The sequence below is a fragment of the Columba livia genome, assembly GCF_036013475.1.
Source record: "Columba livia isolate bColLiv1 breed racing homer chromosome W unlocalized genomic scaffold, bColLiv1.pat.W.v2 SUPER_W_unloc_5, whole genome shotgun sequence".
Lineage (NCBI taxonomy): Eukaryota > Metazoa > Chordata > Aves > Columbiformes > Columbidae > Columba > Columba livia.
In genome coordinates this window covers 317379-335238 of record NW_027043000.1, presented here as the reverse complement: position 1 = coordinate 335238, position 17860 = coordinate 317379, and the positions used below count along the sequence as shown (strand labels likewise).

At 38.0% G+C, this 17860-nt stretch overlaps 1 protein-coding gene across 1 annotated transcript; it reads right to left on the bottom strand.

Annotated features, from left to right (window-relative positions):
- Positions 1 to 6885: 6885 nt before the first annotated feature.
- On the bottom strand, positions 6886 to 16106 carry LOC135577502 (T-cell receptor-associated transmembrane adapter 1-like). Its single transcript, XM_065047637.1, has 4 exons — positions 16027 to 16106; positions 14891 to 14952; positions 14197 to 14255; positions 6886 to 7164 (listed from the first exon to the last, which is right to left on the bottom strand). Exons 1-4 carry the CDS (start codon positions 16104 to 16106, stop codon positions 6886 to 6888), a joined length of 480 nt encoding a protein of 159 aa, XP_064903709.1.
- Positions 16107 to 17860: the final 1754 nt, after the last annotated feature.

Here is a 17860-nt window from a genome sequence, read left to right as displayed (position 1 = left end):
ATATGGTTCCAAGGAGTGAAGCTCTTGTTTAATGGCTACAGAGCCCTCAGAAGTTTTATGCTTAAGCCACGTGGCAAAATGCTGCATTTGTAATGAATGGTGGTGGAAAGAAACCTGTATTGTCTTCCTGTCTCAAACTTGATAGCCTTTCTGGAGAAGGTGATTATGAAAGACTTATTTCAGAAAAAGAAATGTTCATAACTAAAACTTTTCTTGAGCTCTATGTGACTGCTGTTGTACAGCTATAGTGCTATACTGAATTGTCAGATGTAAACCAAAATGGTTCAAAATATGCCATTTCTTAAGTAATATGCAAGGAAATAATTACATTCTCACTTGTATCTTTCCTTTTTAGCTATTGGTGAATACATTCCGAGCTTACATCGGGAAGTTTAAGAGATACTTATATAATTTAGGTTAAGAGAGTAGCATTACGGAGACATTAAAATGACATAGGATGAAAAGTTTTCTCTCTAGCTGAGAGCACATAGGAATGTGGACAAGGAGTCCTGCTGCTGTTTACAGTCAAGATGTTCAGATATCTTGCTTTGATGATTTGTTTCAATTTCATTCTCTTCATCAGAGTTTTGGCAGGCATAGTATTTTTGTGTAATTTACTTTGTAATCTTAACAATTCTTTTCTATAGGGTATCCAGAAAATTAAGCTACACTGTGGGTAAAGATGACAAATCCCAGCAATCGCTTGGGTGACTTCCTGGTTGAAACCCACCAAGGAGCATTCATGGACTGCTACAGAAAAAACTTTGTTTTATAAAGTTTGGGTTTGTTTTGTTTTTCTTTTTTCTTCCAAGAATCAGGGATGTATTTTATGTACGTGTCATGCAGTTAGTCCTGTTTTATGCTTACCTGTAATGTAAATCTTCAGGACTGGTTCATCCCTTCTGACAGGGCGCTTAGTCCTTTGGCTTCATCAGGTATTGCAGGGAATCAGGGTTCTGTTCTATGGCAAAGTTTAAATTTTGTAGTTAGTTGTTAGAGCGAAATAAGGGCTCAGCAAAACAAGTCGATTCAATTTGAATCACGCTACAGACATTTATTACAGAAACAAGTCTCCTTATATACGTAACTATATTCTAATCACGCGTCCACGCTCCAAGCATGGATTCGCTAAATGAGTATCGTGGGCTGTCCATGCGCTGGAGTCTCACTGATGATACGTCTGTTGATTCACGCTGCGCCAGGACCCCAGTGATTGAGGAACGCCCCTCTCTCTCACAGCAGATTCTGTTCTCAGCTTCTCGAAGCGGCCTTGAGATTCCTTTGAGCCTGAATAATTCAGCAACAAATCTTTATCTATCAAAACCCCTCCACAGTTAGTAGTGTTTGTTCTAACAGTGTGATCAGTATTTTCTTGTTATCTGCTAATAAGCTTTGATTCTTAACATATTAGTCGTAAGATGAGAATCAAGCTCTTTTTGCTGGATTCCTGCCTGTTTGTGCTTTATAAGGGTATTGACACTACATGAAAAATTCTAAACTGGGGTGGATGATTGAAATGCAGTATTAGATGCTATGACTTGTTATATGCCTGCGATGTTAAATTTTCTACATAGCTCACAGAGTGGATTGTTCAATAAAACTTTATATGTTTCAGTGAATTTGACACTTATATTCTGTGTTCTGACAAAATATACGTTCTAAATAAAAACCCGTTCTCAACAACTATCTGCTTTCAACATTTTATTTCAGGTATGTGAATGCTCATGAGGAGTTTGTATCCCTACAGCAAATACATCAGAGTGATGTGGCTGGGTCCCACAGGTTTTCATTGCTGCATTCTTTCTTAGCAAGGAGATTATTTTAGTGGTGTCAGGTCAAGTACACTCTGTTTTATCAACCCTGCCCCTTGTCAGCTTTCTGAGCTCCAGAAAAGGAAAAAAATCACATTCCTTTGGCTTTACTTCATTTCTGGGCACACAGGAGTTTTTATGATATTTTAGCTCTTAAAACCAAAATCTTGTTATCTGAAGTGTTTTTCTTGAAAGGAACAAGAAGCCAGTTTCAGTGAGGTTTACAGTAAGACTAGAACTTCTGCAATATGCACACACATTCTGTCCCTCATAATTTGTGTATTATGTTTCCTTCAACAACAGCAAAAAAGATTGTCTTTTAGAAATGCTTTTGTGGCTCATTTTTCTTCCAGTTCCAGACATGAATGAACTGTAGGAAATATGCTTTATGAACTACCTTCTCCTTGAATTTGTTGAGGTAGTTATTTCCCAGTATTGCTTGATAGACCAATACTGAGAGATTACATAACTCAATGTTTTCTGTTCTAAAGTAAATTAAATGTGAACTGGAATTGGGTTTTGGACACGTTCTGACTCTAGATATGATGTCTACACTGCAACCTGAATATAGGCTTACCAAAGTAGGAAGGTAAGTTTGTTTAAGCTACACAGCAATAGTTCATTGTCTCCATGAAAATTACTTTGAAATAATTTTAAGAGGTGGTTCTTGAAAAACCTTGAGGTGTTGGAAGGTAAGCACATCCCTTTTTATTGCTAGCAATAGCAAAGAAAAATGGGAGAAGCTTACACAATTATTTTTACAGTTTGATCCTCCGACATCCACTTGAGTCTTAAGACTCTTAAAAGTATGATATAACCAAAAGTCTGTGGTGTTTTTTTCCTAACAATACTGTTTAAACAGATGCATCTGCAGTGATTGTCAGATGCTATCATGACTACTGGAGTATACCTGTGTGAGACTCACAAAAATTTCGTGGTGATACTTGATCTCTCTTCTGTTCTGAGCTCCATTCTTCTTCCCTTCCAACGAATTTTGCTTCTTCCACCATGTTTCGTCTTGTTTACTCTTTCCGCACGATACTTGAATGCGAAGCTTACTGTTAATAAAAACAGCTTCATACTGCTTCCCTCTGCTTCAAAATTTTTATGAAGAGCACTGGAAAAACAGGTTAGGTTACTGAGACAGTATAAACCTAGAACCTAGTATCTCCTTATTTTGTTGTAATTAGTTGAAGCTAGAATTTAACTAATCTGTGATAGTTTATATAGGTCTTTCTCCAATGACATGAAGATGAAGCAATGTTGAATGTGCTATTTCATGTAAGAATTCAGTAGTCATTTGAAAACTATCCCCAAAAGTGATTTAAAAAAAAAAAAAAAAGAAGAAAAAGAAAAATAGGTCGTTAAGTTGCTTATTTAAGCAGACAGAGGGTAACGAGCTCAAGGAATAAAACTAAATCTGGAATGTGGTAGCGCTATTTCGTTGGAAACAGTTGATAGGCCATTAAAGATGATCCTGAAGCGGGGAGAGTCTGTGAGAGCAGCAGTGAATAATTTAATGGAAGCAGTCACTGAATGTGGAAGGGAAGCATGCATTGAAGGAGAATATTTACAGAAGTGCCCTGCTTTTAGCAAGCTATGTTGCAAGGGAAAGCAGCTGCTGAAAATTGGCATAAATAAATAGCTAGACTAAACAGTATAGACTATGAATACAGAGGAAACTAGATGCACCTAAAGGCTGTGAAGTGGACTTACTGTATTATGTATACTTGGATGAGAGGAGTGTGTACTTCATTTCCATTAAATTAATGATCAGGCTGAAATGACGGATGGAAGCTGGGTAACCCGTAGAAGTTCTTTGGCTTTGAGATTTTTAGAGGAAAGGCATAATCAAGAGTGCAAATGCTGTGAGAAAATTGGGAAATAGCAACTTTTATACAAAATGTACACAAGTTGCATTAAAATACACATGAAACGAGGGATGCTGTATGTTGGAAAACAGTAGAAAATGGACTCTTGGGCATGTGTTTATTTGCTTGAGAGATTAAGATGGCTTTCTCTTTTAATCATCTCAGAGGGCTGAGTATTGGATCTGATTGGTGCCAGCTAAATGGAAATTTTCTATAAATGTTTTGCATATTAATGGTATTCAAACAATTTTGATATGCAAGTTTAAGCAAGACTGTATGATAAATATTTTACTACTTATTTTGCTGCTACTAAGGAACAAAGTAGAAGTCTTTCCAATCTAATTAAATTAAGTTAGTATCTCATGCACTGATATCGCTGTGTTTAGCTTTGGATCTTTGGCATTGGATTTGCCATCCTCCTTCCCCCCGCTTAGGCTCTTAGTAAGGGTCATCATTTAATGTTTCTTCATTAAAATGGTTTTTATCAATGCTTTGACAGTATTTACTTTTGCTTATCCAATGGTAGTCAGTCTAAGACCATGATAATATGGTTGCTTTAATTCCAAGTCTGCCTGGTTTCTGCAGCCTAAGAACCAAGCATATACTGACTTGATTTCTGCGCACAAAAGCAAGTGCTAGCGCAAGACAGGCAGTGACACTGGGCAGCTTTGGATGCAAGGGCTGGCCTTTTGGTCTTGCATAGAAGTTAAGGCAAGTTAAAGAGGCTCGTTAACTATGAGCTAAACAAAACATGAACCAGGCTGTCAAAGAACTATTTCTTTTTTTTTTTTTCCTTGTTAAATTTGTCACATCTCTGGATATGTCCATCCACTTCTGCCTTTACAAGAGGTGTTGGTTCTTTGTACTGTGGGTTTTTTTGTTTGTTTCTTGTAACTGCTTTCAGGGTTTTATTTTTCAGGACCTGAAACACTTGCAGGGCTCTATGTGCTTGAGAGTTTCAGACTCCTTGACACTGTGCTCTGCATGGATTTTAAAGGCTCTAACATCCTTATTTTGAGAAGGCAGAACTCTCTGACACTTAGAGGTAGGCACATTATTAGTTGGTGCAAAAGTAATTGTCGGTTTGGACTGTGAATTTTAAATCATTATAACTAGACTCAAACACATCTTTAAAAATCAAAATAGGAACCATTACAGTCAACACATTTTTGCCAATAATAAATAAGTTTGTTTATTCCTGCGGCATAAAAATCCATGCTTCGGGATTTGAGAAACTCTTGGAAAGCATTTTCTGCATCCTGCTGGTATTGGAAGCTTTTTCCCTGCAAAAAGTTGTCAAGATGCTTGAAGAAGTGACAGTCAGGCGACTATGGCAGATGAGGCAAAACTTCGTAGCCCAATTTATTCAACTTCTGAAGCGTTGGGCAACGTGCGGTTGGGCATTGTCGTGGAGAAGAATTGGGCGCTTTCCATTGACCAAGGGCTGGCTGTGGGCTTTGCAGTTTTCAGTGCATCTCATTGATTTGCTGAGCATACTTTTTGGGTTTCGCCAGGATTCAGAAAGCTGTAGTGGATCAGACCGGCAGCAGACCACCAAACAGTGACCATGACCTTTTTTTGGTGCAAGTTTGGCTTTGGGAAGTCTTTTGGAGGTTCTTCTCTGTCCAACCACAGAGCTGGTCATCGTCAGTTTTTGTACAAATTTCACTTTTCATCAATCCATCACCTTTTTCACCTTTCCAATTTGCTTCAAATGCCAAACAACCGTAGGACGGTTGACGCTAAGTTCTTCAGCAACTTCTCCTGTAGTTGTAAGATTATCAGCTTTGATGATTGCTCTGAACTGGTTATTGTCAACTTGCAATGGCTGGCCGCTACCCTCCTCATCTTCAAGGCTCTCATCTTCTTTGTGAAACTTCTTAAACCACCATTGCACTGTACGTTCCTTAGCAGTTCCTGGGCCAAATGCCTGGTTGATGTTGTGAGCTGTCTTCACTGCTTTATGAATCATTTTGAACTTGAATAAGAAAACCACTCAAATTTGATTTTTGTCTAACATTTCCATAGTCTAAAATAAACATAAAATATATAGCAAGTAATAAGTCATTAGCAAAAAAAAAAAGAAGAAAAAAGAAGAAAAAACATAAAGCAAGAAAATAACATTTAAATGATGCATAAAATAACCACATTTATTTAAGAATGTATCCCAATATCAAACGGAAAATTTCAACAGTGTGAAAGCCACAATTCCTTTTGCACTAGCCTAATACATCACGATGCCTTACTGTTTCCTGCTTCTACTACTTAATGACTCCTGGAACATAAAAATAAAACCCCACTCTATAAAAGGTTACCATCTGATGAGTTTAAAGTCTTAAGATGAATGTGCACACAATATGTGAATTATTTGGGGAAATAAAAAGGCTCTTTCTACTTTTGTAAAATAGATGAAACAATGGCAGTGAAAAACCCACACAGAATATTAAACATCACATAGAATATTAGAAGGAAAAAATCCTCCCAAGGAGATTTAATGTTACAGATATTTGGCTAATATCTTTAATGTGGGCTGGATACAACATAACATTAGTAGAGGAGTTGAGATTTGAGATGTATCCTGGTATTGCTCAGAGAAGGAAACTAAAGATGTATAAGGATATTGCTAAATCTTGCAAGATGTGCAATTACTACTTTAAACAAGCTATTAACTTATTCTCCAATTAGCTTTAGATATGTTGTGTTATTACCATAGACCAGTCACCGTAAGGAAGTATAAAATGTCGAACAGATGATCGGTTTTTAGTTTAACTAAATCGTTAAGTGTGCAAGCATGAAACACAATTTCCTTCCAAAGGTGGTGTTAAAACCTATATAGAAGAGTAGTTATACTCTGCTAGAGCTCTACAGACAACAGGGTGGGTCTTTTGGGACTGTTTGAAAGTTGATGGTTGTTTTAAACTAAGGATTAATTTTTACTGGAATCAATACCATGTGAATGCTGAGATACCAGCTTCTACAACTCCTTTCCAAAATGTCTTCAGAAGGGCAGGTCCTTCAAAGTGGCAGTCTGGATCTTATTTCTTGCTCAGTCTCTAAATGTGCTTGGAAGACACTTTAGAACACTTAACTTACCCATTTTATAACATGGTTTAGTATGTCAGTTTGTCAGGTTATTGCCTCTAATCATTCACTGTTTTTCCAGAACGAAGAAGCAGATATCACTTTATGATTACATATTTGGTTTATGAAGCCACTTCAAATGTTCTCTCCTTTGTAGTATGAATCAAGCCCATTAATCTCATGGGATCATCATGAATGGCTTCTACGTTTGTTGTGTTTTCAGCAGCCAGCTGCTCACTGTTGAGATAAATGCTAACTTTGGAAGCCATCATGGTGGGGTTAGATGATCTTTCTTCTTCATCCTCCTCTAATGAAGGGCCTTTCTTTCTCCTCGGCTTTCTGCGTTTTCCCTTGACACTGTGATCAAGTGAGGCATAACACATCTGATGGGCAGACTCCACCTAGATGAACATGCACTTTAACATTCAGTAGTTATGCTTGCTCTAAAGTTATGTCTAAGACTTTGAGTATGTCTACACCGTAATCATAATAGTGGCTGAAGTTTACCCAAATTAGCTCATTAAAAGTACAAATGATTCAGCTGTGGCAGCACAGAAAACAGACCAACGTAACCTAACAGTAAATGACTCGTGTTCTTGGGGTAGTGTTGGAACGATAAAGGACTCAGCATTCCGATTCAATGTGAATCACGCAGAGACATTTATTACAGAAACAAGCCTCCTTATATATGAAACTATATTCTAATCACGCGTCCACGCTCCAAGCATGGATTCGCTAAATGAGTATCACGGGCTGTCCATGCGCTGGAGTCTCACTGATGATACGTCCAATGATTCACGCCATGTTGGGACCCCGCTGATTGAGGAAGGCCCGTCTTTCTCACAGCAGATTCTGTTCTCAGCTTCTCGAAGCGGCCTTGAGATTCCTTAGGGCCAGACTAATTCAGCAACAAATCTTTATCTATCAAAACCCCTCCACACTTCCCCCTTTCTGTTCTTGAATTAGTCAGGCCCCTTTAACCGCACGGTGAATCATTTTTGAAATATACTGCAACATAGAACACGTGATTAACAACATAATTACATATAATGCAGTTAAACCTTACTTAATAAGATCAAACAACTACCTGCCTATTCTTAAAACCTTAATTCTACTATGACAACATTATTAACACACTATTTTAATAGATTCAAAATAACCAGACAAGTTAATACAATATATTCTCTTAAATTCCTAAAAGATTTATAACTGCGCAGTTTATAGGATAACATATTTAATACCATCAGCATATACTAATAATTGAATTAATATCTTAAAAGTTATCTTAACCTATTTAAAAGATCAATAGCTTAAGATTAATATCCCTTCTAAATCTTTATCAGTTGCTAAACTTAGATTACTATGGTAGGGATATCTCATAATTTTACCTTATCTATGCATTGACTATCTAATCATAATACCACCCTTTTGGATCTCCTGCTGATTTTTCAAATTGCCATTCTCCACAGAAGGTACACCACCTTCTTACTAATAGGCTTCTAGACCACCAGGTCTGTGAGCATCTATAACACTGAATTAGGATCCATGGTTTACATCTGAAACAGTCCTCACAACTTATCTCCCTCCTGTCCATCTCCATCCGTTGAATCTTTGTGGAATCCACTTCAATCCTCGGCCTGTAATGACACAAACATAACCTTTTCCCCAGGTTATCAATTGATGCGGCCTTTTTCATTGACTAGTGATTTGACCATAACTAACGTAGGTTATTTCTGGTTTAGCATGGTTTTGGGTCATACTTGCAAAGTGTTTCATCACATACAATGCTTTTGACTTCCCCCCCTTTGTTTTTTTTGTTTTGTTTTGTTTGTTTGTTTTTAAAAAAAAAAGAAAAAAAACAACAAACAAACAAAAAAAGTTCAGAACCAGATACGTGTGTTGGATCTTGACTACGTACTCAGAATCACAAATCAAATGTAGAGGTTCCTCCTTAAAAAGCTCTAAGTAATGTAAAGCTGCACCAAGTTCTGCTGATAGGGTTGAAACTTCAATAATTTTTACAGAATGATGCCAATCGTTATCTTCACACCAAACCACTACAGCTTTATGAGACTTCCCAGAACCATCAACAAAAACTTTGCAAGTATGTAGGATCAGACCAAATACAACTATGGCCTATGACCTGATGTTAAAGGCTTGCAGTTTCTGCAGCAATTTACATTTAGGCATGCCAAAAGCTGTGCTGTTAAAAAAAATAGCTAGTGCAATTTACAAAGACATAGATTACAAATAATAAAAAAAATATATCAGAATTAAATTTCACAAATGGTACATATATGACAAAAGGATCATGGCCTATTAAGACTTAAATTCATTCCCTGCATTTTCTTGATCAGAGTGACAATTGATATATAACAGTCGGTATATCAGTCTGCTAGCAATGTCATCATACTGTCCCACAATAGCCACAGGTTTTTCATACACAAATCTGCAAGTCCAATCGAATGCAGTCAGCCTGTAAGGTTGTCAAAAATTTATTCCTCAACATTTCTAACTCCATTTTGGCTGTCATATTTATTGGATATTGTTTTCCCTTACCGGATCGAAGTCCTGTTTCAGATCTATCAGTGCAGTATTTGCTTTATCGAAACATTGGCTGTTAATACTAGTGGAAATACAGCATTTGAAATTTCCTTGGAGATTTCTCACTTGCAGCAAGCAGATCTGCACCATCCAAGCAGCTTCTTGTAGGCCATGCAACTAAACAGAATTCTCAGAAAACGTTATTTGAGCTTACAATTTACTTAACAAATCTTAACCTAAGAGAGATATAGGACTTTCTGGCAACTATAAGAATTCATGTATTAAAACTTTGTTCCAAATTTGGCATTCTATTGGTCTCAAAAAAAAGCCTTTCTTTCGTTCTCTCCCATGACCTCAAAAACTAGCATGGTGAATTTACTAAGATGTCTCTTACAACTAATTACCACAGAATAAGCCTATTAACAAATTTTTGGTTTAATTTTCCAGTTTCATTAGAACTACGGGTCTGCTAGGGATGCCTTTAAACTTCACCCTCAGACTGCTCCATTCAGTATTACATCGCTGCAGTGGGGGGGAGAGAAAACCCCCCTTTCACCGCTTTAAAAGCGGGCAGCCAGGGTTTTTTTTGTTTTTTGTTTGTTTGTTTGTTTGTTTTTTTCTTTCTCTTCTTGCTGCAGTTTAGATATACCCAAGGTCATGCAGCTGGCATAATGGCTGGTATGAAGTGGGAGGCTCTGGAAAACTTCTCAGTTACAGTGAGCTGCACACAGGCCTGGGATATTTTGCTCTTTTGTTTTCCCATTTCATTCCAACAATAATACACTTTATATGCAATTCCACGTAGCTCAGCAATAGTTACATTCCTTAGCTCCATTTACCTTTTACAATTTACAGATGTCAAAAACCAGTATAATAAACATCAATCCATTATTCTATTCTCCTAGATCCAAATCAGTTAATATTCTAGCAACTTTTAAATACAACCTCTTCCAAATTCACATCTATCATAGCATTTAGGTGTTTTGGGTTTGTTTTGTTTTTTTTTTTTTGTTTTATTTTTTTTTTTCAAAGCAGAGTTTAACATTTTAAATGCTTTTGTGGTCTCAATATTACTAGATAATAATATAAGCAATTACTCTAATGTGTAAGGATGCATCCTAAGGGGGAGCAAGGTGGAATTTCGGCAGTGGAACCGGTTCCCATTTTGTAATTATCTCCCCAAACAAGATTCTTTTGGTACCAAATATAAATACGCAAACTAAAATACTGAGCTCAGATATGAAAACCAAACACCAAGTTCAAATATTCAGATGGATCACAGTTACACTAATTTAAGACAATATCTCCATTTTTACATTGCACCTTTGGGCCGCTTACTGCCCAGCCAGGTGGAGGCACCTCTGGGTCTCCCTGACAAAACAGGTCAGTGTGCGCTGGAGCCCCATTGGCACCCACTCCCCTGCCACCGCAGCAAGCTGGACTGGGCAAGGCTGGTGCACTACAGCTGTTATTCCAAAACCAGGATTCTTTACATGGTGTGCATACTGAAAAGCCAAATCCAGCACACCGAGATGAGACACAGCCTGTCACAGAGTTGTGCAAGTCTGAATGCTGGAATAAAGGTAGCATGCTGGAGAGAAAAATAACAGCTACTACACGCAAAATTTTACCATCACATTCATGCAGTAAAGAACTAAATTACTTATCACAAAATGCACATTTTGAGTCAACGGATTCTCATGATTTAACAGTCTGTGAACTTATCATACCATATAGAAAGACCTACCAAAATTGCAACATGCTTAAACAGATACCCACAAAGAAAACAGGTTAATAAGGAAAGCATCTTGCAGACTTTAACAAGTTTTCTGACCTGTGTGTTATCAGTTAATTCTCTCTCAGCTTGTTGAAGTTCAAATCGCACCGCCTGTAAAACTGCAGAGATTTATTTTGTCCTGCTCTTCTGGCCTTAAAAACAACATTAATCGCAACAGAGTGTTACACTTCAAGATTGTATTCTCCAGACACTTTTCCCAATCACTTAACTTATACAGCAGCCAACACTGATTTCAATATTTAACAAGATCTTCCTTCCTCATAATTCCTAAGTTTTAAAACACCTCCGAATACCGATTTTTTAGGAACACAACTGAAAACGATAATTCCTGACCCCATCTTGCAAGTAAAAACCTTGAGAAGAGGGAGGGAGGGGGGAAGGGGAGGAATGCACAGGGCTGCTTGCAGTGTGAGTGTGAAAAGCGGGGAGAAGGTTTTACAGCGCACTTAAAAACAACTAGTATAACAATTAACTCACATTCCTAACAAGCTGCTTGATTTTCAGAGAGGCAATACACAGAAACACATAATAGGTACTGTAAAACTCGCAAATAATATGTTGATAGCAAACATTAGCATAATCTACTGCTAATTTCAATACCAATGCTTCCTTAGCTTTCAAGTTTTCACCCTGCTTATTGATGGCCTCTTGAAAGTGGTCAGTAAATTGCATGTAATTCTCATTGGGACCCTGATTAATAGTTGCAAATGATTTGGCTGTTTTGTTGGTTTCAGGCACCTCTCAGCTTGATATGCAAGGTCTGTTGACTGCCTCAGGATTTCAGAAAGTTATCGTGCCTGTAGTTGTGATATGTCCATTAGTGTCTCTTCTAGGAGTTGTGGGATACCTGCCCCTTTCAACGAATCCCGATCGTTCTGTCCTAAATGATCTATAGCTGTTACATTGCATAGGTCTAATTTTGCTTGAGTCTTTCATGGTTCTTATCTGATCTCGGGGCAACTCGTACACATACTTAACTTTTCAAGAAAAATGCTTCAAACCCTCATTCTCTTCCGAGTCATCAGATAACACGGACTTGAACGGTGCTGGAGAATCATTAGTAACAGGGGGATTCAGAACAGTGCACATTCTCGCCAATACTTTGTAGCATCATAATTATTCGTATAAGCTGAGTCCCCAAGCGCATCCCCTTTCCCGTCACAATCAGCATGACCGCATTGCTGACTGTTGGATTCACTCGCTAATAGCTGATCTGATCTTTCACACAGTTCTTTTGCCCAGTTCATATCCGGCAACTCCTTCTGCTCTCTCGTAGGAGTTAGAGAGGTAGAAGGCGGTAAAGGCGGACATGAATCAGTAAAAGGACTGATATTACACATATTTACGACTTTAGCATTCTCATCTTTCACCAGTTCTTTTGACAAATTGTCTCATTCCAGTCCTTTAGACTTCTTGATCTCTCTAGAGTCGGGTAATGGTATAGGAGTCCATCCACTCGGTAATTTTCCTCCCTGCGCCCCAGACTGCTGTATCATCGTGGGTGCCGACGGCACAACAGGGGATGGAGTGGGGAGGGGGTCAAAAGACTCGATCCGGGTAAACTTTACGGTTATTTTTAGGTTTGCTATCAGGCTGCCCCCTTAAAATCTTTTAAGGCAGAAATTATAAGCTTCCATGTAATCGCTAATGATTTAGTTTCTTTATCATCTCCATTGCTGACCTTATTCCGTAATTTCTTCCCTTTATCGTCCCAAAGTTAACGTTTAAAAGCCTTCTCGTTTTCTCCCGGGTAGCCGTTAATTCTACACCAAATTAATAGTCTACATATGTTACATTTTTCCTATGTAAGTCCTCTCATAGAGAGAATATGCAGGAGGAACTTAACTGCAGCTTGTGCTTCAGAGAACACGTTCTGCCCCATAACTTTACTCTTCCCTCCTCCTGTTCCCAGCCAATCAACTTTTCCCTTTGCTGCGTCGACGACTTTATTCCCGGGGCGTCCTTACGCCTCTGTCCGGTCTTCAGTCCAGCTGAAGCCGCTCCCGGCTGGGCCGCTCCAGGCTTTTCCCCGATCGTAGTGGTACACCAGAGTATCACGTCGGGATCACCATTTGTTGGAACGATAAAGGACTCAGCATTCTGATTCAATGTGAATCACGCAAAGCCATTTATTACACAAACAAGCCTCCTTATATATGCAACTATATTCTAATCACGCGTCCACGCTCCAAGCATGGATTCGCTAAATGAGTATCATGGGCTGTCCATGCGCTGGAGTCTCACTGATGATACGTCCGATGATGGGACCCCGCTGATTGAGGAACACACCTCTTTCTCACAGCAGATTCTGTTCTCAGCTTCTCGAAGCGGCCTTGAGATTCCTTTGAGCCAGACTAATTCAGCAACAAATCTTTATCTATCAAAACCCCTCCACAGGGTTATGGCAGCTATTATTGGAAAGATTCACTGTGGGACTGAGGGTACTTTATATAATTGGTCCAAGTTCTTTGGGATGTAAGACATTATTTGATCTCTTTTTCTTCTTACTGGTTTTGTTTGTTTGTTTTTTAAGTTATAATCCAGTTACATTTTTCATAGGCTTGGTCTGTGCAGAAAACTAAAGATGGGTGATTCTTGTCTGTAAATATGATCTCATTTGCAGTGCAAAATGTATGCCTCGTCTTTCCCCTGTTTTTCTCTGTGTGTTTCAAGCCAGATTATAAAACATTTTTCATATTGGAATTTTCATAGGTTAGTCTGTTTCTGTGAAGTTAATAAAGCAAATGTCTAGATTTAAAAAGAAAAAAAAATAAATTTTCCACCACCTGGAAGTATCCTGAGAGAGAATTCAATTCAGCCTGATCTGCATGCCTGTGACCGAGCTTTATTATGCCATATGGATGGAAATGAGCTGTCTATAATTCTCCTGCTCCCTCATTAATGTCCCAGATGGAACAAAGGGTCAAGTCCGTGCTTAAATTTCTTGATGAACTACGACACTAATGCATGGTAATTTTCATGATGAGCAGTGTGAAAATTTTTGTTATATATTGTCGTGGGATACACACAAAAGTTCTGAGACAGACCACATTACTCTAATTCAGAAATCCAGAATTAAACTTAGAGATACCTGTAGCTGGTTAACTGGCCTTTGAGGCTGGGACTTCATCTGCTCGTAACAACATTCCTCTACAGTTTGTCAAAGTAGAAAAATGTTTTAGTTATTAAGGCACACTACTGAGTCTTAAAAGATCAAATTAACAGATCCTCCCTGTTACAGAACCAACTTTGCCCAGTTTACTTTGGTAGAAGTTTGTTTTGGTTTGAATTCACACACAGATCTCTTTCTCTATTAACAGAAGGGCGAATAGCTAAGAAATTCAGACATGCATACTGTGAAAATGAAAAGCATTTTCTGTTCATATGGATGGAAAGTTTCTCATTATTCACCAAGTGGGCGTCATTTTAGACTGCTAGGGGTACCATCTTGTGTGGGAGCATTGACTTTGGGCAGGGAGTAATATGTGTCTTAGATTGCTGTAACTGCATGGATCAAGCTGTTATTTCAACTGGTGCAGCTTTACATGAAGAACAGCTCTTGGTTTTGAGATATTTGGCTGAACAGGATCATTTGGACTGCAAAAAATCCAATTCAGTATGAGACCTGGTCTTAAAAAGAGTAGTGCAGTATGACGGTTTGCAGTTCTATCTCAAGCTGGTATTAATTCTGTGCTGAGAAACACAGAAAGCGTTGGTCAGTCAGTTTTTAACTACACATTTATCACAGCCTCTGAACAGACACATGTTCTCAAAGTGAAGCTTACCTAAAATATCTTGATTGAGATTGTCATAAACTGGGTCATCTTCTGTGTAGTAGCCATCATAGCTAGAAGGGCAACGGAAAAATACTTTTAATTCACAGAATATGCTTGATTTAGGACTTCACTATTAGACTTTAAACATTTTACACGCATGTGGCAGTAGCAAGCAGATTGTATGTGATCTGAAAAACAAGACCAAAAATATCGGGGTGGGGGGGAAACAAGTGTGGGGACACAGCACAGAAATGGCTATGTGCATGTTCTGAAGAGAGATTTGTTATCTAGCCAAGAATAGAACTCTTCTTTCCTGGAACTTACTTAAATATAAAGCTAATCTCAAGACCACTAAGCTACCATTTGATGTAGTTCTAGAGGTATTATTGATCACTGAAACGAAACCACTTCATGTCCTCTGAGCCTGCTTTGCAATACAAACTAAAGCACTAAATGGGTCTCTTGGGGCAATGTTCTTAAAAACAGAGACTTCCCAACTTCAGGTAAATTTGTAATTGAGGATTGGTTTGGGGAAACAGGTGAAGGCTTTTGTATTTCTGTTGCAAGGGCCTTTTATATTTTGGTTGACATGAGACCCTTTCCATCTCTGTTTTTTAGAGTTTGGCCTATTTTTTTTTAGTTTGGGATAAGAGAAACAGACTTGTAACAGATCATTAGGTATCCAGCAGCTGTATACAGACTCCATTTAATTGCTTTTGAACATCATGTATAAAATAAGGGTATGAAATGTAAATACATGTTTTTATATATTGTAACTTATTGTTTTCTGATATTTATCTTAAATTATTATAGACTTACTGAGTTTGAGTGATAGTAAATATTGTTTTAGCTCTATATCTTGCACTTCAGTATACAAAATTATCATATTAACATGCAATTATTTCATTTTTGATGAAATGACTGGAGTACATCACTTCCACATGATTTTTTAGTACATCACTTCCACATGATTTTTTTCCTGTTTTCTTCGGATTTTTCTTTTCCACAACGAGCGTGCTCTCTGGTGTTTCCAGGCGGGCTTCATGACATACTGGATTTTTCCCTATGCTGTCCCTCCAAAGCCGTCTCTCATTATTTATTGCTTATTTCAACCTTTCCAGAAAGAAATATTTTATCAATCTTACCTTGGACTGTTGTCTTCATAGTCTTTATACTTTTTAGCAGGAAAATTTGTTAAAAAAAAAAGAAAGAGCAAATGAAACATGCTATTTTTAGAACACTACAGATAATTGTCCAACTGACATGCTTTTGATTTCACCGTAGACAGTAAAATGGAATGCTCTTGGCTCTGAGAAACTTCATTTGTCCCCCTGCTTTTCTCAAATACTTGTGACTAATACAAGAAATGTTGGTGTGCTACCCTGTCCTGTGGCTGCAAAGTCCACATTAGTTTACAAGTCCCCCAAAATGTATTGTAACACCTGTGATTAATTTCTTATTTCCTTCTCCTTCTGCTTCTACCTCATCTTTTTCTCTGCCTAGGGAGGTGCATCATGTGTTTATATTACAAGGCGAAGGGTTTGTTTACTTATTTTGCTAGTTCTGCTGCGTATATCTCAGAAAGAGTGACCATGCAGAAAAAGAAACTGAGGCAGAGAGGCATTGGCTCCAAAGAGATTTGTTGCTAGAGCTTGATTAATAACTCAGGAATGCTTGACTTTCTATCTTCTGCTCCAGAACTCCCGAATTTAGCACAGTAAGCTCCGATTACATGAGCAATGCAACATCAGCCAACCTTACCAAAACCTTGCTCAGCATTAGTTTTGTAAATGACTGTGATTTTTCATCGTAGAAATCTCTGCCTAGCAGCACTAAAAGACAAACCAAAAAGGCACTCCCTCATCCCACAGCTCTCCAGCAGCTCTTTTAATATCCTGTCATATTCTAGTTCTCTTGTACTTGGTGAGTTCAGTTCATAAGCATAGGCCTGTTTATCTAGTTTATGTACGTATGTGTGTTTAACGTGATTGAACCTGCTAGTGTTTGCCTGAGCACCCATGTGCATATAGCACAGGTGCAGTTTTCCCTGTGGAAACGCACTTTTTCTCTGAATGGGCGTGGTGAGGATGTGCAACTTAAATCTACAGAATTGCATGCATAAGAGAGGTTGCAATGGCATCATCAAATCTGTTGAAAGTCATAGTTAATTTTAACCGAAACAAGAGTATGACTGTAGTCGCCCTCTAACGTGAATTAAACAAATCAGTTCCTTATTGTGAGTGACACATGATTTCAGAGCTACATTAGCATCCCACGATGAAAAGCAATTTGGACTTTTTCAAAACAAACTAATTAAGCATAAAATGTGCATGAAATCTGAAATTCAAATAAGCATTCAGGAATTTTGGGAAGATAAAATTTTCTCAAATGTATTTTGTATCAGTGCAGCTACTTAAAATTCTTTTTAAACTAAAGTACGAATAACAACCAGTTACATGAAAAGTACACCTTAATAAAGGAAGTTATAGATGTTAAAAATGTACATGAAAAATACAAATTTAGCCAAAACTTAATTCCTCATCTTGTACGTGTTCTGTTGGTTTTTCTTCAGAGAATGGACTCAGGTATCTGTGTTTGGCAGTGGACTGGGCAGCTAGCAACCATTGTATAATCATACCTGGCTCCCCTAAACATGTTTGAAAGTTACATGCTCTCTACTAGAATCATTCTTGCCGAAAAATAATTAATCGATTTGTTGGCTTGAAATCTCCAAGCAGTGATGGCTTTCTCTGCAAACACTTTAACCCCTCAAACTCCATTCCTTACAGAGACATTACTTACCTTGCTTCTTTTTCATATAGTATGAAATGTTCAGTATCAACGAAACAACAAGAGCCAAACTCAGAAAGGCCAAAACTCCCCAGACAGAAAAATGGCAGTCCATTTCTGCAACTGAGAGAAAAGAATTCCATAGTTTGTCTTGTCAACAATTTTACTGTATTCTTTGTGGTGGGCTGA

Bases quoted from the DNA above. Each gene is read 5' to 3' on its own strand.
- LOC135577502 (XM_065047637.1), bottom strand. From the start codon at position 16,106: ATGTTTCATTTGCTCTTTCTTTTTTTTTTAACAAATTTTCCTGCTAAA. The intron at 14,953-16,026 runs GTAAGATTGATA...TTGCCCTTCTAG, and splicing joins TATGAAGACAACAGTCCAAG to CTATGATGGCTACTACACAG. The intron at 14,256-14,890 runs GTAAGCTTCACT...GACAAACTGTAG, and splicing joins TCTCAATCAAGATATTTTAG to AGGAATGTTGTTACGAGCAG.